The sequence below is a fragment of the Bos grunniens genome, chromosome 18 (genome assembly GCF_055505025.1).
Source record: "Bos grunniens cultivar Pamir isolate PY7600 chromosome 18, Bosgru_T2T1.0, whole genome shotgun sequence".
Classification (NCBI taxonomy): domain Eukaryota; kingdom Metazoa; phylum Chordata; class Mammalia; order Artiodactyla; family Bovidae; genus Bos; species Bos grunniens.
This window is the reverse complement of record NC_141182.1, coordinates 36,013,805-36,038,854: the sequence shown is the minus strand read 5'-3', so window position 1 is coordinate 36,038,854 and position 25,050 is coordinate 36,013,805. Positions and strand designations below refer to the sequence as shown.

The following is a 25,050-nucleotide window of genomic DNA, read 5'->3' as shown; positions in this document are numbered from 1 at the left end:
GACAAACTGACTCCCATTCAATGAAGAAGGCTATTTATTGAAATAATACAATGATGTTCCAAGGAAGTAATTCATATTGCCTAGAAAGCTCGGTGTTCGTAAATGCATGGTGTGTGGTTGCTGGGACTAAGCAATCCTCCATTCATACATACATCCTGGGCTCCCCCTGCCAATGATGATGTGCTGAGATTCAGGGACTGGTTGGATCTAGGCCAGACTCCACACACAAACCAGTGGTCTCCTTTAGGTATCCTGGAACCAAGTCTTTATAAACTTCCGTAACAGTTACGTTGCACTCAACTGATTACAATTCATGCCATTCTTGCAAACAGTCCACCATGGGGATCCCCAAACAAAAGCAAAAAGAGTTTCTGATAGGCTTCCCAGATAAGAAGCCAATCAGTGGAGGAGGTTCTGAGTAGTATTACTGACAGCATAGGCATGTCTTGGCATTGTGTGTGCACGAAGAACTAAGTGGTGAACATCACAGAAAAGGTATTTCTGAACAGTACAAAAGTCTTGGGAGGACAGATCTGCTACAGAATAACCCATCGTGTTTCATGTGTGATAAATGCACTGGGCTAGACATCCCACATTTCTGACCCCACACACATTTTTCCTGCAGAGGATTAGAAGGATGTTTCGGAGCTGCATGACGTTATCCAGAATGAGACAAAAAGGATAGCTCCTGCTACCTGGCATGCAGAGAAACCAGTAAGAAAGGATTACTATATCAACACCAACCCTTACCACTCCTCCCCATGATTCATCATTAGGATGGAAAAATCTGCTTATCCTGGGGGCAGGGGCAGAGGCTCTTTCATGAAAGGTGTCAATTTCCACAGTTGCTCCCAAGTTTATCTGCACTACTGGTGCCAGTGAATGAACAAAGATTCTGGAAATTCCTTTAGCACAGTCCATGGGAGATTTTAAGGGATATTAATGACTAGAGTGGGCTCCTGACGTTTACCTCATGCTTTACTGATGGAAAAGCACCATAGAGCCAAAACTGTTAATTTTTTATGATGAAAATTTCCTTGGCACACAAAATGATCTGCTATATGCTGATTCCCTTAACTGATTTAAAGGCAAATTTTATGGCAAGAGATAAATGGATTCATACTTTAGAGTAAAATTAAATTGGGGGATTTTTTTTTCTCTATGGTTCTGTATTGTTTTCCCATTGATCAAATCAATATAGGAAGCTTGGTGCAGTGCTTTCCCATGGGAGGATCATGAAAAGCACAGCAGGAAGACTTAATAAATTCTATGAAACTGACCATATTTCCTGAAATATGATACTTGGGAAAAGGAAAGAAGTCATTAGTAGTTCTACTATTTACAACTTTGGTTGTAAGCTTCCAACAAGCTGCTTTAAATAAGTATGACAAATTTGCATATGTCTTGCTGCCTCTTATATTCAACTCCTGAGTGCTTGTTAAATATTTGTGCATCTGATTTATTTTAAAACTTATTTTAAAGCCCTGAATTCCAAAATATCTTTTCAGCGGCAAGACCATGGGGCCAAAGATCCAGAAGACCTGCATTTTCCACCCAGCTTTACTGTTATAAACTGTATCAGGCTTGCAAACCACTTCACATCTTTGGCTTTCAGTTTCATCTGTACAAGGAAGAGGCTGGACCAGCTGATTTAATTCTTTGAACGGTGAACTCCTGGAGGTGAAACTGGTTTCCATGGTAAATTTAATGTAAGAGCTGCAGTTGAATTCATTTGTCAAGCAATTTAAAAATGAGTTTTGGTCATCACTGTGGGAGTTTTATTTATTAAAAAAGGCTGTAAACACTGAGAGTTACAAATTAAACTGTTGAAAGTTGGTGATTCCCTGCATACATATATTCAAAAGCTTTACAAAGTCCAATATATAGGCATGTCATTTCTAACAGATTATATAAGACATCTGTAGTTGTTTTCACATGTATGTAATCAGATCTGAGAATGTGGCTTTTATTAAAAAAAAAAAAACACTGCTAGTACAAAGATTTCTCAACACACAATGCGCACAAGCATACACACCTGCACGCATGTGTGCGTGCACACACACACAATTCATTATATCCTCAAGCTTCCTCTCCAGTAAGAATCTTCTGATACTGAATAATATTTTAACTAAAGCTTTCTTCGTATTTCTTAATGTCAAGGGTCCTAGAGTTTATTTCGTGTATGAATTCTCATATGTTTAGTAAGAGCTGAGCTTCGACTGAAGTTTTTCCCACATTCCTTACAAGCATAGGGTTTTTCTCCAGTATGGATCCTCTGATGATCATGCAGATTGGTTTTCTTTCGGAAAGCTCGCCCACATTCATTACATTCATAGGGTTTTTCTCCAGTATGAGTTCTCTCATGCTGAATGAGGGATGAACTCTGACTGAAGGCTTTCCCACAGTCGATACATTCATAGGGTTTCTCTCCAGTGTGGGTTCTCTCATGTTGAGTTAGTGATGAGCGTCGACTGAAAGCTTCTCCACATTCATTACATTCATAGGGTTTTTCCCCAGTATGAATTCTGTGATGCTCTATGAAACTCGTACTCCTTTTGAAAGCTTTTCCACATACATTACATTGATAGGGTTTCTCACCAGGATGAGAAATGGGTTGTTGACTGAAGGCCTGTTCACAATCATAGGGGTTCTTGTCTCCAGTGTGGATCCTCTGATGGTCAGAGAAGTCTGCAATGTGACTGAAATCTTCCCCACAGGCATTGCAATGATAGGACTTCACTTCAGGGACATTGCTTTCATCTTGAGTAAGAGATGAGCTGTGCTTGAAATCTATGCTGTAGTTATTGCTTTGGTAAGGTTTGCCTCTCTTATGAATCCTCATGTGTTTGTAAAGGGATGGGCTCTGACCAAAAGCTCTCCCACATATGCTACATTCGAAAGGTTTCTCTCCTGTATGTGTCCTCTCGTGTTGGACAAGAGAAGAACATCGACTAAAAGCTTTCCCACATTCCTTACATTGGAAGGGTTTCTCTCCACTATGTGTAACCTCATGCTGAGTGAGGGATGTGCCGTGCCTAAACGACCTCCCACACAAATTACATCGATAAGGTTTTTCTCCTGTGTGAATTCTCTGGTGCTGAACGAGAGAGGAGCTGCGCTGGAAGGCTTTTCCACAAAGACTACACTGATAGGGTTTCTCTCCAGTATGAGCATTCTCATGCTGACCTAGGGAGGAGCTATGCCTGAAGGCCTTCCCACACACATTACATTCAAAGGGTTTCTCTCCAGTGTGAATTCTCTGATGCTCAGTAAGTTGTGTCTTCCAGAGGAAGGTTTTCCCACAGTCAGTACATTCATGGTGCTTCTTTCCAGGATAAATTCCCTGATCTGTACCGTTGGGGAAAGCTCCATCTCCTTTATGAGTTTTCTCATGTTTAGTCAGAGATGATCTGTGAATAAATGCTTTTCTACATTTATTGCATTTATAAGGTTTCTTTTTTGCAAGGATATTATTCTGATTAAGTAAGTCTAAATTATGTCCCAAATTGCTCCCAAGTGCATCACATTCACTAGATCCTGGAGGAATGTTCAGTTGTGTAATCAGGTCTGTGTTCAATCTACAGTTTTCACCAAATGTATTTTGCTCACAAGTTTCCTCTGGTGTGATTATCTTCTTCTGGGTGGATGAATCTGGCCCCAGATGTCTCTTCCAGTTTTCCTTATGCCTTTCTAACTGGCCACTAAGGTCCCAAGCATCTTCTCCCGTGGTATGTGAGAGCTCATCTGTGCTAAGGGATACTTTAGATATACTCTGCTGCAGATGTGAAGATTTGGCTTCAGGCCTGGTCTTCCAGTCTGAAAGAAACCCAAAGTGCAAACATCCCCTATTCCCCTCTGTTAAAACAAACTGCTATAGTAGGAATGAAAAGACAGCAATTACATATCACTTTGTTTTGAAATTAGTCCAATAACTTCAAAAGAAGACCCTGAATGGAGAAAGGAAGAGTGGAGAGAGATGACAGAGCTATCATTGCAGAGCTATCATGAAGGATAAGTCCAGAATGAGAAAGCCCACATAGGGAGTAAGGGAACCAGTTAGCATGAGAGAGTTAGGCACAGATACAAACAGAATAGGATCATAGTCTTTCATGCAGAGTCCTATCTGCTATTCATGCCTCTTTGTCCATTTTACAAACTGCCATGGAATCTATCTTCCTAATACATTCATTTCATAATTTCTTTCAAGTCATTTCTGAAGCTTCAGATCTTCAAACCTTGCTGAGAAAATATGTAGCCAGTGAACTAACTGAAATGATTCTTTGACATAACTGGAGATAGAGGGCTATACTTCCCAAGCAGATAAAAAAGTAATATTTCAAGAGGCAAATCATCCTTGCCCTTACAACTAGAGCTGTGGTTTTAGTCTATCTGAGTTCTGATTTTACATTAATCACCTCTCTTAACCAAAAACAATTTATTTTAATCTGCCTAAAAAATTGACCTTTAAACCTTTGTTTAACCTCTGAATACTAACAGCAGAAATTAATTACTGTCTAGGTTCTAAGAATGGTAATCTTTTAAAAACTAAGGGGAGGGAGGTTTCTGGAATGCTGGAGATGTTCCGTATCAAAAGAAGTTTGGGTTAGACAGGACAATGCATTTGTCAAAGTGAAATAAATGGTGCTTATAAGAGGTGTAAATTTCACTGTAATGTTTTTAAAAAAAAAAAAAAAAAGAACTATGAACAAATATTGAACTCCAGTCAACTATATACATGCTGAAGTATACAGGGGTGAAATGTACTCATGTCTGCAACTCACTAGGAAATGCATCAAAAGAAAGACAGATTAACAGATGGATAAAGAGATACGTGATAAAGCAAATATAATAGGTTACTATATAACAACAGGTTAACAATTATAGCATCATGGTGGTAGTATACAGTGTTCACTGTATAATCTTTTCAACTTCTCAAATGTTTGAAAATTTTCATATAAACATTAAAAGGGGAAAAAAAGAACGAGTAACTAAAGAATCCTAAATTCCCAAATTCCTTACCCTGGAACAAGACTCAATTCTAAATTCCTGAAGACAGAGAATACTTTGCATTCCTTTTAGAATATTTCTCAGTGGGACATTCAAGAAATGTTTGGTGAAATTAATGAATGAGAAAGTTCTTTCCCCAGCAAGATTCCATAACAATCAATAATTTTCTGACTGCCTTCAATATGCTCTGCAACACAGAGGGAAGACATTTAGAAACATAATAAATAGACACTCCAGGAGCTTAAAAATCTAAGAATAAAAACAAGACAATCTTTTGATGACTTAAAAAAAAAAAAAACCAATAGATGGCATGTAGTAAATTTGATTTTGTGTGGTAGAGATTACATAAATGGTATTTGTGACCAGGGAAGAAAGAAACAAGTATATTAGCATATATTAGGTTTTATGATTGAGAGAGACCTTGACTTTATAGATGGCTTTGGACAGAGAGAAACTATTATCTAATGAGGGAAATTATATGCTTCTTACAGAGAACATCGGAAAGTATGTAGGGGTGAAATGTACTCAGGTCTGTAACTTCAAAAAGAAATTCAGCCTAGTGGAGCTCTCTTTGGCAGGAATAGAAAGATATTACTGGAAGGTATGATGGGGACCTTTAAATCAAGGGAGTTTCTGCTTCCTATAATGAGGTAAAAGGTTCTTTCAGAGAATGGTAGTTTATGAGATAAAGCATTAAAATCCAACATGGTCCATGACGTGATGAATAAACAAAATGTGATATATCCATACAATGCAATATTACTCAGCAATACAAAGGAATGAAGTTCTGATACATGCTGCAACATGAATGAACCTTAAGCTAAGTGGAAGAAGCCAATCACAAAGGGCTACATATTATGATTCCATTTATAGAAAATGTCTAGAATAGGCAAATCCATAGAGACAAAAAGTAGCTTAATGGTTGCCAGGAGCTGGGGGGAATGAGGAGTAGAAAGTGACTGCTGATGGGTATAAGATTTCTTTTTGGAGATATTGAAAATGTTCTGCTTAATTAGATAGTGGTGATGGCTGCACAACTCTATATTTATCCCAAAACAACCATTGAAATGTACACTTTTAAAGGGAGAATTTTATGGTATGTCAATTATACCTCAATTAAACTATGATTTTAAAAACCCAATATGGATTACAAAAAGATAGAGTGAGCAATTTCAACTGGGAATTATAGTAATCTAAATCTGAGGTGTGGTTTAAGATGTCACCAGTCCAATTTAAAAGGCAGGAAAATCTAAGATATTTCTCAAAGGAGGAAAATAACTTGGATTGAAAGAAAAAGACTAGACTGACTGTGGTTTCTGGCCTGAGGGACTGGCAATCTGATAATTCCTAATGGGCAAGAGGAGAAATGGGTAATAGGTAAGGTAGCAAAATGTGCTGACTGGGGATGCAAGATGATTAACTTAGACTTTACATCTTTAATAAGAACTCTGTGGGACTTGCATTGGAGGGGTCCTGTGGGAAGGGAAGAGGAAAAAAAAAAAGTAACCAGGGTATAAGTAAGGACAATTCTGAGTCTATAGCACAGAATAAAGACTTGTAACTATCAGAAGGCAGGCACCCTTTTATAGAGAAGTAATATAGAATGGGCTTCCCAGGTAGCTCAGCTGGTAAAGAATCCACCTGCAATGTAGGAGACACTGGTTTGATTCTTGGGTCTGGAGAGTTCCCCTGGAGAAGGGATAAGTTTACACACTCCAGTATTCTTGGACTTCCTTGGTGGCTCAGACAGTAAAGAATCTGCCATGCAATGTGGGATACCTTGGTTTGATCCCTGGGTTGGGAAGATGCCCTGGAGGAGGGCATGGCAACCCAGTATTCCATGGCATTCCAGTATTCTTGCCTGGAGAATCCCCATGAACAGAGGAGCCTGGAGGGCTACAGTCCATGGGTTAGGAAAGAGTCGGACATGACTGAGCAACTAAGGACAATATAGAAAGAATGGAGAGGAAGCCAGAAGGCAGGCTCCTAATCCTAAAGACAGATTCACTAGGAGGGAAAAGCAAGAAAAGCCAAAGACCTAAAGCCAAGAAGCACTGAACAAGTGGGGAAGTCAGGAGAGAAGGATACTCTTAGGAACTTTGGAGGGTAGAAATGAATCAGATGGGCAGGAGTGCAGGACAAGAGGAAGATAGCATTGCTCCCCAGACAGGTGGAACAGGAGTGTAGTCAGGGAAAGAAGTCTGGAGGGAGGGAGAATCAAGATTATGGGTATTCCTACAAGTCTGGGGCATCGACAGTGAAAGCAGCAAGACGAAACAAAGAGGAGACATGGGAGTTCAATTAATGTCTGAATGAGTAAGAAGAGAGATCTCCAAACAATGCAGGGAGACTGAGGATACTAGAGGAGAAAATGATCCAGAAGTAGTGTTACAAGACAGGGAGAGATGGCATTCTGACTAAGACAAAGGGCTACTTTCAAAAAGGAAAAAGGGGTACCTTTTCCTCTGAGACCTATCAACAGCAACACGCCCTACTGGAGAAGGGAGACACACAAAGGTGTCATCCAGGAGACGGTGCAGCTCTTCTACAGATGGAGGAGCTCCCAAGGCAGCAAAGTGAAGGTGCCTCCCTCTCCCTCAGCTGTGCGACATTCGGCACTGATTCTTGGATTCTCCCTCATTTACCTGGACAGACAGGTCGTTGGATTTCTCCCTCTGCTATCCATGGTTCTTCTCCTTGCTCCAATTTGAAGATCACCTCTGGCTTGGAAACTTGATATCCTGCTCATAGGTAAACACATAAGATTTGATTGTTTATGCAAGTTGACAAAAGAACCCTCTAAAAGTCAGAACTAGGACTTATCCTCAGCAACTCTGAAGGGAAAAAAAAAAGGTGCAATTTGAGGAGTCATGCAATCAAATGGCCTATTTCTGGTTCCTATTTACCTAAAAAGCAGGCTCAGAAACCCATAAAGCTGGGTCTCAACAAGATGAACAAACTGTAACCCTGAACACCCTGCTCACAGTCACCCAAACTATGAGCCCCACAACCTGATCTTCTGAGAAAGGGAAGACCTGCCAATACATAGACAAGAAGATGTGGTCCTTACCAAGAGAAACCAAGTGGCTATAGTTCTCCAACATCACATCCCTGTACAAGCGCCTCTGAGCAGCATCCACGTGGTGCCATTCTTCTTGGGTGAAGTTCACAGCTACATCCTTAAATGTCAGTGATTCCTGTAGGAATACATTCTTGCTCAAGTAGGGATCAATCCCACAAATGTTCCCATGGCAATACTGGGAACCTACTATAGGGTCTATCAAAAAAGGTGATCACATGTTTGATATCCTGAGGGGGCAAAGTGGGTTAAATATACTAGTTGTTACACAATTTTATAGAGAATCTAATATGGCACGCAGGAAAGTCATGAGGGGCAATATATTCCACAATCCTGTACGCCTACTTAGCTTTCATCTTGTTCCCTTCAAAGCCAAGTCTGTCTACATTATCACCAATTCCTCACTGCCCATGCACTGTCTTTGCTACAAAACCCAAATACAGCAGGGAATAAAAAGTGACTGCACCCCTTCACCCCCATTGCCAATCCCACTAAACTCCCTACAAGTAACTACTATTAACAGTTTGGTGTATATACTAAGCCGTCCCTTCCCATGCTTCCTTCACCCCCTCCCCTCCCCCACACAGTCTTGTTTTATGAACTATCATTTATATTGTTCTACATCCTGCTTTTTAGATTTAGCTATGCATCTTGAAAGTCTTCCCTTAGTGCTTTGTATACTTTCACCTCATTACTTTCAATTGCTTCACAGCACTCCAGAGTGCATTTGGAGTACCATCACACACCCATCACCTAAAACTCACAGTACTCCACTGTGCTAAGAATAAGATTCAAGCTCGCCCCATCCCTCACTGGGCTCTGGCCCTGCTGACCTTGCTGACCCCTGAACACATTAAGCTTCTTCCCACCCTGAGCGCTGGATTGCCACATGGCTGACAACCAGTCACTAGTCCTTTAGGTCTCACATCCAGAATTGCCACCTGAGAAAAGGTGTCTCACCACCTCCTTCTCATTTACTACGCATCATATTACCATGCTTAATTTTCCTCCTAGCACAGACAAGTATCTCTCACTGTCCAAATTCCTGCCACCTGAACTTTAACTCAGGAACGAAACAGATGCAGATTTAAAAGGATGCTTGTACTTCTAGTAATTATCTGGAATTTCTTATTAGCTTTTCTGTCTCCCTGACTGCATGCTCTGTGAGAATAGGGACTTTACCATCTTATTCAGTTATATGCCCCTCAAGTGCCTAAAGTAATACCCAGCAAATAGTGGATGCTGAAAAAAATACTTGGTGAATGAATAAATGGACAAATTCCTTTTGGATATTTGTATTAATTCCAATATTTTGCTATTACAAGCATCACTGCAATACATCCTTTGAGCAAATATGCTAGAATTTCTGTAGGCTGGCTAGCTAGAATTAGAAATGCCAGATCAGAGGTATTTTGCAAGCTATACTCCCCTCCAGTCACTCCTTCCTTACCCCCCACTGAAACCAGGCTGGCTAAGGACTCCCATGCCTCTGAATAGTCAAGTTCTGTTGTTCATGTGTTGATTTCTGTCTTGCCTCACCAAGCCTTGTTAAGACACCTGTCATCATGCTCAATATGAAATACGTCCTTTGGTCTTGGTGAAACCGATTTCTACCTCAAGAAGTACATAATAAAGTATGTAAAGACGATCAGCAGTAAAGCAAAGCCATGAGATTGCTGGAGCAGTGAGGGAAAGTTACATGGTTTCTGCCTGATTTCATGCCCTCCCTGTGTGCTGAGCTATAACTGAACCTAAGGAGTTCTTAGGTTCCTGGAAGACATCATCCTCTCCCCACCCTCCTGTCCATCTGTCCCTTGCTAATTACATTTCACACTTTGGAGGTAGATTAGCACATCTTCACAGAGGTCTTCTATCTCCCAACAGAAGGTCAATCCCCATATGATGTGCTTTAAGCCGCTCTGCAAATCCACAACTATTTAAACAGACCTAGTAATCTATTTAATCCTTGTTACCACCCTTATGGCAGAAAGTGAAGAAGAACTAAAAAGCCTCTTGATGAAAGTGAAAGAGGAGAGTGAAAAAGCTGGCTTAAAACTCAACATTCAGAAGACTAAGATCATGGCATCCGGTCCCATCACTTCATGGCAAATAGATGGGGAAACAATGGAAACAGTGACAGACTTTATTTTTCTGGGCTCCAAAATCACTGCAGATGGTGACTGCAGCCATGAAATTAAAAGACGCTTGCTCCTTGGAAGAGAAGCTATGACCAACCTAGACAGCATATTAAAAAGCAGAGACATTACTTTACCAACAAGTGTCTGTCTAGTCAAAGCTATGGCTTTCCAGTAGTCCTGTAGGGATGTAAGAGTTGGACTATAAAGAAAGCTGAGCACTGAAGAACTGATGCTTTTGAACTGTGGTGTTGGAGAAGCCTCTTGAGAGTCCCTTGGACTGCAAGGAGATCCAACCAGTCCATCCTAAAGGAAATCAGTTCTGAATACTCATTGAAAGGACTGATGCTGAAGCTGAAACTCCAATACTTTGGCCACCTGATGCAAAGAACCAACTCACTGGAAAAGACCCTGATGCTGGGAAAGACTGAAGGCAGGAGGAGAAGGGGAAGACAGAGGATGAGATGGTTGGGTGGCATCACCGACGCGACAGACATGAGTCTGAGCAGGCTCCGGGAGTTGGTGATGCGCAGGGAAGCCTTGCGTGCTGCAGTCCATGGGGTCGCAGAGTCGCACATGACTGAGCAACTGAACTTCCTAGTTAGATGGTGGGCATTATGAGAGCAGGGGCCGTATTTTTTTTCTTTTTTTAACTCTAAAATACCAGTGTCCAGTAAGTATCTGACCCAACACTAAATATCTGTTTCCGGACTAAGCTGAGCCTTAAGGAGACGGCTGAGATCTGAATTTTAGAGAAAAGGGAGTGGCCCCCATCTCCTAGTGACTGAGGTGCACAATCACATTCATAAACAACAATGGTTCCTCCCTATCATATCTCTGCTCAACACTGTGGCTGTGTCTCCACAAGAACAGTGAAGGGCTGAAAATGTGGTAGATTTTTCTGACAGAGGTCAGGGATCTGACTGTGCCAGGCAAGATGATGCTAGATTAAAAAAGAAAAGACACTAGATATGTATTAGGTACCTGGCTTTACCATATGCACTGTGGTAGAATAAAAATGCAAATGAAAAACACTGCAGTCTTTGAATAGGTTTCAGTTTATTTTAAAATGTGTTATTTATTACTGTGTATTGTGAGGTACACAGTAATAATACACAGTGAAGTGAGGTGCTACCAATGTTCTGGGCACAGAAGAGAAACTTTAAGGAAGCTTATGTACTGGGCCTTGAGGGGTAAGTACCATTAGGAGGGGAGAAGAAAGAATGGGAATCCAGTCCTAGGATTGACAAATGAGAGAAGGGAGGCTGGTCTTGGGATACAGATGACCAGCAGGGAAAAGGTTTGGATCAAAGCAGACATTTTAAGTTAGGTTGTGAGAAGTAACACCTTTCCATTCCTACTCTGTCCTCTAAACATATAGCCCCTGTGGTTTAGGAACAGAGTTGCCAACCAACCTGTATTCCTTTGCTTAACTGGTTCCCTATGTTTAATGCATGGACTCTTGACTTTATTCTGCTTCCCCAAATAGGCTGAATGAATAGTAAAGTATGTGCTGACCAGTAAACATATGTCTAGTCCATGCCACTCATCACTTCTTGCCCTGGTTGGACAGCTAACCTGTTCTACTACTCATGGTTTCACCAATTCTTTCCTATGTACTATCAGAGTCACTTCTCTAAAACACACATTTGATCATACATACAAACCCTTCATGTCTTCCCACTTTTCCCAATACTTACTGCCCTCACTCAGCGCATGCCACCATCATCTCTTACCTGGATCACTGCTACAATCTCCTACCTTGTCCCGCCTTTTCCACTCATGCTCCACCCATCTCAAGTCTGTTTTCCATATAACAGCTAGACTCATCTTCTTAAAACCTTTCAGAGCAGGTCATTCCTTTGCTTAAAAGCCTCTGATGGCATCCCAATTCACCCCAAGTAAAAGTCAGTCTCTACAGTAGCTACACAGTCCTTCACAATCCGCCCCCACGCCCCGTCTCCCTGCCTTCATCCTAAACCTCATCTCCAACCTACTGCTCTCTTACCTTCACTCACCCCACCCTCCTAACAACAACTGGAACACAACACACATGCTTCCACCTTCAGGTCTTTGCTTTGCCTGTTCCTTGACTTGGAAGTCTCTTCCTGCAGATATGCACACGGCTCCCCACTCAGTTTCTTCAGCTTTTTGTTCAAATGTCACTTCACCAAAGCAACCTTCCCTGACCACATCATATAAAATAGCACCCCCCCCAATCCTCAACTGTCATTCTGTTCTTTTCCCTTTTCATAGTCCTTATACCTGATACGTGACATTTTCATTTGTTTACAGGCTGCATCCCACAGCAGAATATAAATTCCAGGAGTGTAGGAATATTACCTATTTTCTCTATAGCTAATAAATATTTAATAAACTTTCCTTGAGATTAAAAATTGGACTCCTTGCTGTGAGCTCCTGAGCCCTTCCTAAGTCCTCACCTAATCCCACAGCCTCAGCTTTGGCTTCTCTTTCCCTTGCACACCATGGTTCAGTGTGGAGAACATTTACACCTCCTTGACACAAAACGATCTCTTTCTCTTGTGCAAGTTCTGCTTCAAAAGGCTGGTCTTCCCTTCTCTGCCTGACTAACACTCTCACCAAGACTCAGTCAAGTTCTCCCCTTGAGGCTCTATTCCTACCTACAGCTCTGGGTTAAGTCCACCCCCACCACAGCTCCCTCCCTGGGTTTCTCTTCAGCACAGCTCGTAAGACTACATAAATTACAGTGACTGTTACCTAATTGTTCAGTGGTCTTCTAGGGGGTCAAGTTCTTTGTCTTAGGAACCTTCAAATCTTCAGAGGCCAGAACGATTTCCGGACATAAGGACAGTTAAGAGTTTGCAAGATTAAATAGGTAAAAAGAGCCTTGGTGTGAGTCAGCCACTAAGAATTAGATCAGCTTTAGGGCATTCTAATGCAAGTCACACCTCAGACTGTAATGATCCAAAGATGCCTTACAAACACTGCTTATCCTTCTTCCAGATATAACTGGAACTCATAATCAATAAGTTTTAAAAATTAACAAGGAGTATTAAATATTCCCCTCCCTCATGCTGACATAAAGAGGACCTTGGCCAAAAGATGGAGCCCAAAGCAAAGAACTGGAAACAGCACATGCTAAGTTGAGAAGGCCCAATGTCATGGGCCCCTAAAAGGCTCCACAACTAATAAATGTGTAGTTTCCTTAGGCAAATCACACACATCTCCTGGAGATCCAATTTTCTCATCTATGACACAGACTCCCTAAACTGAAGAAATAAGAGTTCTACCAGCAAAAGGGTGAAAGAGTATATCCAGAAAGGACATTTACAAACTGTAAAGCGACAGGTTCCTCCAACTATACCCTATACCAACCCTGTAGGAGAACTCCCCTAAAACTAATACTCAGGAAACTTTGTAGTTTTAAAACTTTGCAAAGCTGAAAACCAGAGTCTGGCAGCTAATGAGTAAAAATAATCTTAATTATTTGTTATATATTTTAAAATATTATATTTATACTATATGTAATCTTTATTATATTTAATAGAAAATGTAGTATTTAATTAGGTATATTATATACAATTGGCCACACAATGCCCTAACGCTCTAGATCTATGCTGTCTAATACAGTATCCACTAGCCACATGTGAATACTGAATACTTGTAATGTGGCTAGCCCAAATTAGGACATGCAGTTAAGTGTGAAACAATGGATTTCAAAGACTTAGTACAAAAAAAAAAAAAGTAAAACATGTCATTAACCATTTTAAAACGTTGATTCATGTAGAAATGGTAAGATTTTGGCTATATTAGTTTAAATAGTATACATTACTAAAATTAACTTCACCTGTTTTTTTAACATTGTGGCTACTAGAAAATTTTAAATTATCCATGTAGCTTGTATTATGTTTGCTTTGGATAACACTGTTCTAAATTGTTCTAGATCTCCACCTCAGGTCATTCTCTCTAGGTGACTGAATCATCTTTCTAATTTTGCATCCTGCTATACATCCCATGCTTTCCACAAGTGGACTCTTTGCCCTGACTATATTATTACTCTTTCACGTTTCCTTGCCTTTGCATATCCTGTTCTGACCATTGTTTATTTTCTTCCCTCAGCTCTAGACGAAAAATTCTGAGTCATCCTTCTAGAACTAGTTCAACAGTCTCTTCCTTTCTGAAGCTTTTCCAGATCCCGCATCCTCCCCCTGCCACCTCTGGTATTTGGTCTCTATCTCCATTTCAGAACTGTACCTATATTTTCATGTTTTTCTCCCTCAACAATTTCTCAGACTTTTCACTTCAGTATTTTCAAAACTATGTATGTTGGAATTTTCCAGAATCATATGGGCAAATTACAAAAATTGGCCAAGCGTGAAGGGCCCTACCAGGCAACATTTAAAAGCCCCTCATGTGATACATCATAAAAAAGCAACAATTAACATTTATTGAGCATTCACCCACATGTCCTCTCACTAAATTTTCTCACTGACTCCTTACTGCCAGCCCACAGGAAGCAGGCACCTTCTCCTGACTGGTTCTGAAGGGCGACTCTGGCTAAGAATACCACCTGGCATAGAGCAGGCATTCCAAAAATGTCTGCTGAGTAAATGAAAAGGGTCTGGGTAGTTCTTACCAAAGGAAAATGAGGAGTTATTTTGAGGGTTAAAAAATATAAAAATTAGTGAATTCTGATCTTGAATTATAAAAAGCAGGGGTAAATGGCAAAATGATGGCATTAATAGCCAAATCTAAAAGCTGGCTCCTCTGAAATACTGGCCAAACAGAAAAATCTCTGACAAATCTAGTGAGAGAAGAAATAAAAATAAATAAAATTTTAAATAAGGAGATACAAATGTCTATTGCTCAGGCATATACAAACTAAGGAAGATTTTTAGCAAGAAGACCCACCAGCAAGATTTTCTGATGTCCAGATAGACAAAGAAAGATACCTTGGTTTTGGTGATATGTATAGAACAGGAGCCTGCCAGTAGAATTTTTTTTGAATAATTCTGAGGCAGACTAATTTTGAGTGGCCTGTTCTAAAATGATGGATCAAAGGGGCAATGCAGGTCGCCTTGAATGCGACTACTAGGTATAGTGGAAATGAGTATGGAACACAGTTTCTGCACTACCAGTGTTTAACAGTTCGGCCAAATGTCATCCTGCTGTGAAGAGATTTATAGCACCCAACTTTACTTTTCCAGATAATTAACGTGTTTCATATGCGATAAAATGTTTTTCTTTTTTTTGAAAAGCAGAATATTTATATACAAACATATACACTAGATGGAGCTTTAAAAACACAAATAGATTCTACCACGGGGTAAGATATAGTAGTTTGCAGCGGACCAGAACAACAACAAAGGCACTCACAAAAAGCATCTAGTTAAATGCAACTTATTGGTGTAAAAACAGAGAAGGCTAGAATGTTAAAATTCAGGAGAGAAGTAAATGACAGAAAGGATATGGGAAAATATAGTTGTTTTTCCTGGGGGCACTCGCCGATTTTGGCTACAGGAAGGAAACTGAATATTGAGCTTGTCTCAAGCAGAGGGCTATAGCTTGCGGGGGTCACAGGTGAGAGTTAAGGGAGATTAGAAACCAGGGAATGGCAGAATTTTGGCAATCAAGGCTGGAGTGAAAATTTTTTAAACATAAGTGGCTTCAAACACAGCCAGTCTCTTGAAATTTTCGGAATACTGACACAGGGCAGGAACTTGAAAAATCTAAGCTGAAAAACAGTATTGGGGGAAAAAAATGAACAGAATTCATGAACTGCCAGTAGAACAGACTCTTGGAGAACACAACATGCTATCAATAAAAGCACAAGGTCATCCCAGAGGTAGATTGTATCTTATCAAAACTGCAAATAATCCATGACTCATATTTAAAAATCTACCTAGAAGGAAAACTCAGAAACAGATGTCTTCACTCACTGTAGTTATTCTAAACGTTTAAAAAAGAAAGAATACCAAACCTTTATAAACTTTACAAGAGAAAGGAAGGTGGGACCTTTCCTGTTCGTTTTATGAGGCCAGTACAACCTCAACAACAAAACCTTTAAGACATTTCAGTAAACTAAAGTTATAGATCGCTTATCTTATGAATTTAGATGCAAAATCCTAAAATCAAAAAAAAAATTCCAGCCATATCAATGGAAAATATACCTTGACTAAATGATGTTTATTAGAGAAATCAAAGGATGGATTTAATATTTAAAATTCAACTGACTTAGCCTTCTACTCCTCTTTATCTCAGATTCTCCTTTCTCCCTTGCATTTTGTACATTTCTCTTCTGCCTTCCCTTCTCAGAGTTGAAGAGTCAGAACAGCCCTGCCTTGGAAGATGAGAAAGGTGGTGTGGCAATGTACCCACCTGCATCAAGAGTGCTGAGGGCAGGTGGAAGAAATGGTTAGCATGGCTGAGATACCAGTAACACTGAGCAGATAAGTAAATGTATTGAGGATGTTGAGAGCCTGGTTTCTCACTGCTGGAAAAAATTATCTAATAAAACTGAAAGGACAGAAGCTAGGAAAACCACCTGGAGTACTGGACTGGAAAGTAACTCAAAATTTTAAATACACAGAAATAGTTATATTAAAAAAAATAAGGGGATAAACCAATAAAATACCCAACAATGTGTTAAGAAATGTGAAAGATCTTAGTGAAGTGGGTAATTTTAAAATCCTAGGCCACCAATGTTGACAGAAAAAAGGAGAGACATTAATTGAGGAAGAAATAGAGAAAGTCATCCTTGCTATAAAAAGCCTGGATCCAAATATTTTATAGGTAAATTATTTCAAAAGACAGAACTGAAAAGCAATCAAAATGTTTCTACAAATTAACTGTGAGCATGCCACCAAAACCTGCCAAAGAGCCAGCTCTTGCTCTGAGGGTTGCGTTACTTAAGAACACAGATGTAATTTAAAAAAAAATTGTTTTAATCATCTATTGTAACCAATGGGATTTTATCCCAGTATTAATAGTAGAAGCATTAGAAGCAATTTAAATGTTCTATGAGAAATGGTTAATTTTGGCATATATTTTAAGCAATATAAAACAGCCTTAAAAATGATTTAAAAAATGAAAGATTCTCTCAAAAATTATACTTAATGTTTAAGGGAAGTGTTTAAGGGAAAAACATATATAGGGAGAAAAGAAGGAAATTCATGAGAATAAATAATGAAGTGCTAAAAGAATTTTTTACTAAAAAGCCTGTATTAAATATATGCTCACATACTTTGATAAAATGTATTTTAATAAAGGTAATAGAAGTCACAGAAAATTCAGGAAAAAAATTTTATTTTTGAAATGTGTCTTAGAGGAATAGGTTTTGACATACTAACACTGTCTTAAAAACAAATTTCTTAAGACTGTTCAGTGAAAGTCACACTGTTTCATGCAGTTACTTTATCAAAAAATGAGCATCACCACAAATGGAAAAATTACATTTTTGTTATGTGAAGAGAAGAAAATGCAGAAAGTATAAAATGACTTCTTAGGGTTAAGTGATTATTAATGTTCATTCACGAGACACCCACTTAAAGCATGTGTACTCTGGAGCAAAGGATGAAAGAAGTCAGGTGGTCCTACTGCACAAAAGCAGGAAGCCCCATACAGAGATAGATGGGTAAGCACATCACTCCATGACCTAAGAGAGCACTATGACAAGTATGCACAGTGCACAGGAGAGGCACTTGATCTTACCCAGGGGAAGTAGGGTCTGAATTGAAGCTTAAAGACCAGCACAGTCAGCTCGGGAAGAGATTAAGAAAGGGGGCCTCCACACAGAGGGAGCCTGAATATCCCTGACCACAAATATCCTGATCTGGTTCAGCAAGTGGCTTGGTTTCCCTGGAACACTGTGTCTGAGTTGCAGTGACTTGAGACAGCTTTTGCTGGGTCTGTTCATCCTGATGACCAAGCCAGAGCTCTCTTGGGATCTAAAGTCAACAGACACCAGGGCCTGGTCCCTTTGCATTGCCTCCCCTTCAAGATACAACACCGAGAAACCTGGTCGCCACAAGCAGCTTTTGCTTATAAAACCTTCCTCATTTCCTACTTTTCCGGTGGCTTCAATTTTAAGAATGGTAAACAGCTTTTCAAAATCCTAACTAAAAACACAGTACATATATAATGAAAAAAAAATGCATAGTGTTTACACAGCTATAGTTATTAACAATTTATACATAGATCCCCAAGATTTGGGGGTATCTCACCTGACCCATCTCTGCTCCCACTGCCCTCCCACCATAGGGCGACTTCAATTGTTTGTTAGCCAAGACCTGGGAGAAGGTCTTACCTGCAGGAGCCCCAACTTTCGAACTCTTGCTCCTGCACATCATTCACAGCAATCTTTAATTGTAGTTTCCAGCTCAAAAACTTGGGCTCAAGCTACAACAGTCTCCTCGCAGCTCCTTGAACACACCAGACACACATCCCACTGTTTCTCCAGACCTGAATGTTAACTCTCATACTTCCTTCCATTCATTCATTCATACAGTCATTGAGCAAATAGTTAATGAACCAACCCCTATGATATGTTAGGACACTTTTCTAGGCAACTGGGAAACATTAGTAAACAAAAAGCAGAGACCATTACAAATTTTGTTCCCTAATGTATCCCAACCACCTAGAAAAGTGTCTTGGGCTTCCCTCATGGCTCAGCTAGTCAAGAATCCACCTGCAATGCGGGAGACCTGGGTTTGATCTCTGGGTTGGGAAGATCTCCAACAGAAGGGAAAGGCTACACTCCAGTATTCTGGCCTGGAGAATTCCATGGTCTGTATAGTCCATGGGGTTGCAAAGAGTTGAATACAACTGAGAGACTTTCACTTCACTTCTTCAGAAAAGTGTCTTAACACAACATAGGGGTTCAGTGACTATCTGCTGAATGAATGAATGGATTACCAAGGCCAAAAAGAAAAAAGCCCAAAATCCCTTGTATTCTCATCTTCCCACACCGACTGTCACACAGGACAATGGTTTCAGGTGTAGGCCCCTCATCTTCTTGCCTCCCAACCTGTGTTCCCAGATGCTCAGTTGTGTCAGACTCTTTTTGACTCCATGAATGGTAGCCTGCCAGGCTCATCTGTCCACAGGATTCTACAGGCAAGAACACAATGGACTAGGTTGCCATTTCCTTCTGCAGGGGATCTTCCCAACGCAGGGATAAAACCCACATCTCCTGTATTGGTAGGTGGATTTTTTTTTTTTAACTACTGAGCCACCTGGGAAGCTCCCCAACCCCTGACCACAGTCAGTCAGCTCTACTCCCATTACCTATATTTTTACTTGCTTCGAGCCTGCTCCTATTCAAAGATGCAATCTTCATTGAATCTTTCCCACAGGCACACTTTCCTCTCCCTTCTGCACTTACAGCAGGCTCTGGATCTCTGCAGCAACACTTGACACCACCTTTCTAGTGCTATACTTCTACATGAGGCTGTTTTTCCCTATTAAATTAACTTCCCGGATAAGTAGTCACATGACTCACTATTCAACTTTTGTACTCTTAACAGAAGCAGAAGATATTAAGAAGAGGTGGCAAGAATACACAGAAGAACTGTACAAAAAAGATCTTCATGACCCAGATAATCACGATGGTGTGATCACTCACCTAGAGCCAGACATCCTGGAATGTGAAGTCAAGTGGGCCTTAGGAAGCATCACTACGAACAAAGCTAGTGGAGGTGATGGAATTCCAGTTGAGCTATTTCACATCCTGGGAAGATGATGCTGTGAAAGTGCTGCACTCAATTTGCCAGGAAATTTGGAAAACTCAGCAGTGGCCACAGGACTAGAAAAGGTCAGTTTTCATTCCAATCCCAAAGAAAGGCAATGCCAAAGAATGCTCAAACTACCGCACAATTGCACTCATCTCACACGCTAAATGCTCAAAATTCTCCAAGGCAGGCTTCAGCAATACGTGAACTATGAACTTCCAGATGTTCAAGCTGGTGTTAGAAAAGGCAGAGGAATCAGAGATCAAATTGCCAACATCTGCCGGATCATCGAAAAAGCAAGAGAGTTCCAGAAAAACATCTATTTCTGCTTTATTGACTATGCCAAAGCCTTTGACTGTGTGGATCACAAGAAACTGTGGAAAATTCTTCAAGAGATGAGAATACCAGACCACCTGACCTACCTCTTGAGAAACCTATATGCAGGTCAGGAAAGCAACACTTAGAACTGAACATGGAACAACAGACTGGTTCCAAATAGGAAAAGGAGTACGTCGAGGCTGTATATTGTCACCCTGTTTATTTAACTTCTATGCAGAGTACATCATGAGAAACGCTGGGCTGGAAGAAGCACAAGCTGGAATCAAGGTTGCGGGGAGAAATATCAATAACCTCAGATATGCAGATGACATCACCCTTATGGCAGAAAATGAAGAGGAAATAAAAAGCTTCTTGATGAAAGTGAAAGAGGAGAGTGAAAAAGTTTGCTTAAAGCTCAACATTCAGAAAACGAAGATCATGGCATCCAGTCCCATCACTTCATGGCAAATAGATGGGGAAACAGTGGAAACAGTGTCAGACTTTATTTTTTGGGGGCTCCAAAATCACTGCAGATGGTGACTGCAGCCATGAAATTAAAAACTGCCTACTCCTTGGAAGGACGGTTATGACCCACCTAGATAGCATATTGAAAAGCAGAGACATCACTTTGCCAACAAAGGTCCGTCTAGTCAAGGCTGTGGTTTTTCCTGTGGTCATATATGGATGTGAGAGTTGGATTGTGAAGAAAGCTGAGCACCAAAGAAATGATGCTTTTGAACTGTGGTGTTGGAGAAGACACTTGAGAGTCCCCTGGACTTCAAGGAGATCCAACCAGTCCATTCTGAAGGAGATCAGCCCTGGGATTTCTTTGGAAGGAATGATGCTAAAGCTGAAACTCCAGTACTTTGGCCACCTCATGCAAAGAGTTGACTCATTGGGAAAGACTCTGATGCTGGGAGGGATTGGGGGCAGGAGGAGAAGGGGACGACAGAGGATGAGATGGCTGGATGGCATCACCGACTTGATGGACCTGAGTTTGAGTGAACTCGGGGAGTGATGAACAGGGTGATGGACTCGGTGATGGACGGGGGGCCTGGCGTGCTGCAATTTATGGGGTCGCAAAGAGTTGGACACGACTGAGCGACTGAACTGAAGGGCCATGCTCAAAGAAAGAGAACCACTGACATTGGGAAATTTCTGCCTAAAAAGCTCCATTTGTAGGGCCAGTGTTCTGTCATGTCCTGTCCTCTGTCTAGTCATCAACTGCAGCCTGAGGTAGGTAACCCAAGTGAACACTGTCAGGCCGTTCTATGAGAATACAGCTGAACCAGAGTGCTTTAGGGAACACAGGCTTAAAAGTGAAGTTTAAAGAGGTCCCTAAGTTCACTGCTTGGAACACAGATCCATTTTCACCATCAAAACGTAATCCTACCCGCAACGGGGAAATGATAATCACCTCCATGATGTGTTAAGTATGTTAAGTCATCTGAATTCTCACAAGCTACTGAGAAAACACTTTATATGGAAAGGTGCTGATGACAGTGATTTCCTCTGGCTCTCCTCAAACCAAGTAACTGGTTTGTTCTAGTTTTGTTACTTGTCTTACTCCTGAAGGCTCACTCATTAAAATGAAAACATGTAACAAGAAGTAAAATAATATAAAGGCATGATATACTGTGTTTAATTTACTGTAAACTGCTTTTATTGAACATCAGTAATTTTTATCTGCTTCGACTGTCTCCTGCCCTAGCAACTAGAATTTGTGATTTTTTTCCCCCTTAACTGTAGGAGAGTGTGGATTAAAACACCAACTGAACCTTGTTATATTTTCACGGATAGACTCTATGTAATTCAATGGGTAAGCTCAGAGTTGGGATGCTTCTAGAAAGTGCCTCCTCTCTCACAAGAATAAATAGGTTCACAAATCAGTATCATATTAATTAAGTCGAAGGCTGGACATCTTGGGACGTGCATTACTATACCTGTTAAAGCAGAAAAGAACACGAAAAGCTATGGGACAATCTTCCTTTGTTGTTTCCCTCCTTGCCTGGCAAGAGACCATCTCCAGCCTCTTCCTAAGCAACTCCAGACCAGGCTTCTCTGGCACCTGGGCCAGAAGCTGGGGCTCCTCTCTCCTTCACTCACAGTCACTTTCCCCTCTACAGTTTTCTATCCTGTCACCCCACCCTCCAGATTCCTAATCCAAAGAGTTCAAGGAATTGGCTTGGCACTCGGGAGTCTCAACACTGGCACTCCCCAACACGTCCACTCTCAACTCCTCCCACAAGACCACCCCTCCCTGGTCCCCTCCTTCCCACAATGCAGGGCCCCTTCGGAGAAGCCCGCTCCGCCCAGCTCTGGACACTCTGGTTTCGCAAGGCTAGGAGGCTCCGAGGGGGCGAAAGAGCCGGGAAGGGGATTCGCTCCAGTGGAGAACAATGACCGCTCCAAATACACCCCGGGGTAGCGACGGGCTGCTCACCTGGTGCCTGGCCGTCGGAGGCCTCGGGGCCATCCCTGGGTCGCCGGGCAGGGCTCCCAGGGACAGGGTCTGGGGAGAGAGAAGAGGGCCCACTCAGCCGGCTGTGACCGCCGACTCCACCGCGGCCCGCCCGCCTCCGCCCCCGAGCCACTTCTCCAGAGTAGAGAGGTGGGGAAGCGCGCGGGCCCCGCGTGGGCCTGCCTTCCCCAAAATGAAAGGCTCGCCGCCGGCCTGACACTCTCCTCCGGCCACGCCCAGTACCACCCGCGGGACCGTGGGCGCGGTCGCGCGCACGCACGCCAAGCCCGTGGGAGGGGCCGCCGCGACCGGCGCACTCGAAATCACCGCCTGCTGGGGCTCCGGACTTCGCGGCCTCGGGCCCATACGGTGCTCCGGCCGGCTCCTCCCACTGCGGGCCTAGTTCTCGGCAATTCTGAAGCGCTCGAGGCGGCCCAAAGCGGCCTTAGCCGCACCGCGTCTGGACAATGGCCCCAGCGGCCCGTTAGAGCGGGAGGTGCGCCTGCGCACGCGGAGCCTAGCTCCCTCCACCCCCGGCCGTGGCGGGCGCGCGACTACACTTCCCAGAGGCGCCCGCGCCTGGGTCCCACCGAGGCTGCCGGGGAGGACGCGCGTTTTCAGAGGCGCCCAGGTGGGGACTGCTGTCAGGGCCCAACGGGGCAGAGAGTGGAGCTTGAGTACTCCTGCGTCCGAGTAACAATCACCGAGCGTCTTCTCTGTGCCAGGGGCGTGTTGCTCGTGGCAGGATACTGCGATAAATCGGGAAGGAAATATCCTGCTTTTGGAAAGCGAGCGTGCACTCCTGTGGACTAGGCAGTAAAACGTAAATATATCAACAAGACAATTTCACTTACTGACTTCAGCCATGGGAATGAGACAGTGGAGGGCACGGGGCAACATTGTCTCTTCTGTGCCGTCTTCACTCGTGGGTCAGTGCTGAAGGCTTGGACACGGACTCCCCAGACCACATATACTACGACTAAAATACTTGATGAAATAGTTGGTACTAGAGAAGGAAAAAACAGAAAGCCTTCAGATGAATCCCCTGGTAGCCTCCTGAACAGTATTAAAAAACAAACTGTACTGTGGTTCTTGTGGTTAAGTCACCAAGTCCTGTCCGACTGTTGCCAGCCCATAGACTGCAGCCCATAGGCGCCTCTGTCCATGGGATTTTCCAGGCAAGAAGAATACTGGAATGGATGGTCATTGCCTTCTCCAGGAGATCTTCCAGACCCAGGGATCCAACCGGGGTTTCCTAAGTTGAAGGTGGATCCTTTACTTGACTGAGCCACCAGGGAATTACAATATTCAATCAGTTCAGTCGCTCAGCCGTCTCCATCTCTTTAGGACCCCATGGACTGCAGCACGCCAGGCTTCCCTGTGCATCAACAACTGGCGCCTACTCAAATCCATGTCCATTGAGTTGGTGATGCCATCCAGCCATCTCATCCTTTGTGGTCCCCTTCTCCTCCTGCCTTCAATCTTTCTGAGCATCAGGGTCTTTTCAAATGAGTGAGTTCTTCACATTAGGTGGCCAAAGTATTGGCGTTTCAGCTTCAGCATCAGTCTTTCCAATGAATATTCAGGACTGATTTCCTTTAGGATGGACTGGTTGGATCTCCTTTTAGTCCAAGGGACTCTGAAGAGTCTTCCCCAGCAGCACAGTTTGAAAGCATCAATTCTTTGGTGCTCAGCCTTCTTTATGGTTCAACTCTCACATCTGTACATGACTACTGGAAAAACCATAGTTTCGACTATGTGAACCTTTGTTGGCAAAGTGATGTCTCTGCTTTTTTAATATGCTAAGTTTGTCATAGCTTTTCTTCCAAGGAGCAAGCATCTTTTAATTTCATGGCTGCAGTCACCATCTGGAGTGATTTTGGAGCCCCAAAAAATAAAGTCGGCCACTATTTCCACAGTTTCCCTATCTGTTTGCCATGAAGTGATGGGACCGGATGCCATGATCTTAGTTTTCTGAATGTGGAGTTTTAAGTTAACTTTTTCACTCTCCACTTTCACTTTCATCAAGAGACTCTTTAGTTCTTTTTCCCTTTCTGCCATAAGGGTGGTGTCATTTGCATATCTGAGGTTATTGATATTTCTCCCAGCAATCTTGATTCCAGCCTGTGCTTCAACTAGCCAGCATTTCTCATGATGTACTCTTCATATAAGTTAAATAAGCAGGGTGACAATATACAGCCTCGACGTACTCCTTTTCCTATTTGGAACCAGTCTGTTGTTCCATGTCCAGTTCTAACTGTTGCTTCCTGACCTGCATACAGATTTCTCAGGAGGCAGGTCAGGTGGTCTGGTATTCCCATCTCGTGAAGAATTTTCCAG

The 25,050-nt window shown here is 42.1% G+C and overlaps 2 protein-coding genes across 12 annotated transcripts in view; both read right to left on the bottom strand.

Annotated features, from left to right (window-relative positions):
- The window catches only part of CDH3 (cadherin 3), a 156,555-nt gene extending 133,383 nt beyond the window's left edge, over positions 1–23,172 (bottom strand). For 5 of the 8 annotated variants that reach the window (XM_086351458.1, XM_086351449.1, XM_086351453.1 and 2 more), the window contains exons 1-3: positions 22,693–22,944; positions 8,078–8,204; positions 7,653–7,748 (exon numbers count right to left, since the gene is read on the bottom strand). In XM_086351458.1, coding sequence (XP_086207584.1) covers positions 7,653–7,693 — 41 coding nt within the window. In that variant the 5' untranslated portion in view covers positions 7,694–7,748; positions 8,078–8,204; positions 22,693–22,944. Of the gene's footprint in view, positions 1–7,652; positions 7,749–8,077; positions 8,205–22,692; positions 22,945–22,990 lie in introns of those variants that run through there. The other 3 variants (XM_086351452.1, XM_086351450.1, XM_086351451.1) reach the window with 3 other exon arrangements.
- On the bottom strand, positions 17–23,172 carry ZFP90 (ZFP90 zinc finger protein). Of its 4 annotated transcripts, XR_015145649.1 has the most exons (6): positions 23,038–23,172; positions 22,693–22,761; positions 8,078–8,204; positions 7,653–7,748; positions 5,020–5,194; positions 17–3,816 (listed from the first exon to the last, which is right to left on the bottom strand). XR_015145649.1 is itself a non-coding variant. In XM_086351471.1 (5 exons), exons 2-5 carry the CDS (start codon positions 22,723–22,725, stop codon positions 2,165–2,167), a joined length of 1,908 nt encoding a protein of 635 aa, XP_086207597.1. In that variant the 5' UTR covers positions 22,726–22,761; positions 22,991–23,172; the 3' UTR covers positions 17–2,164. The 4 variants fall into 4 exon arrangements, 3 of the variants coding, with proteins under 3 accessions (XP_086207597.1, XP_086207596.1, XP_086207595.1); XM_086351471.1 differs by lacking the exon at positions 5,020–5,194 and having other exon boundaries at positions 22,991–23,172; XM_086351470.1 differs by lacking the exon at positions 5,020–5,194 and having other exon boundaries at positions 23,028–23,172.
- Positions 23,173–25,050: the final 1,878 nt, after the last annotated feature.

What these genes read in the sequence shown, in the direction of transcription:
- ZFP90 (XM_086351469.1), bottom strand. Translation starts at nt 23,076, where the DNA reads ATGGGCCCGAGGCCGCGAAGTCCGGAGCCCCAGCAGGCG. An exon ending in TAGCCACTTGGTTTCTCTTG is followed by an intron (nt 7,749 to 8,077) that starts GTAAGGACCACA and finishes ACCTATGAGCAG; the next exon opens with GATATCAAGTTTCCAAGCCA. An exon ending in CCAACGACCTGTCTGTCCAG is followed by an intron (nt 3,817 to 7,652) that starts GTAAATGAGGGA and finishes GGTTTCTTTCAG; the next exon opens with ACTGGAAGACCAGGCCTGAA.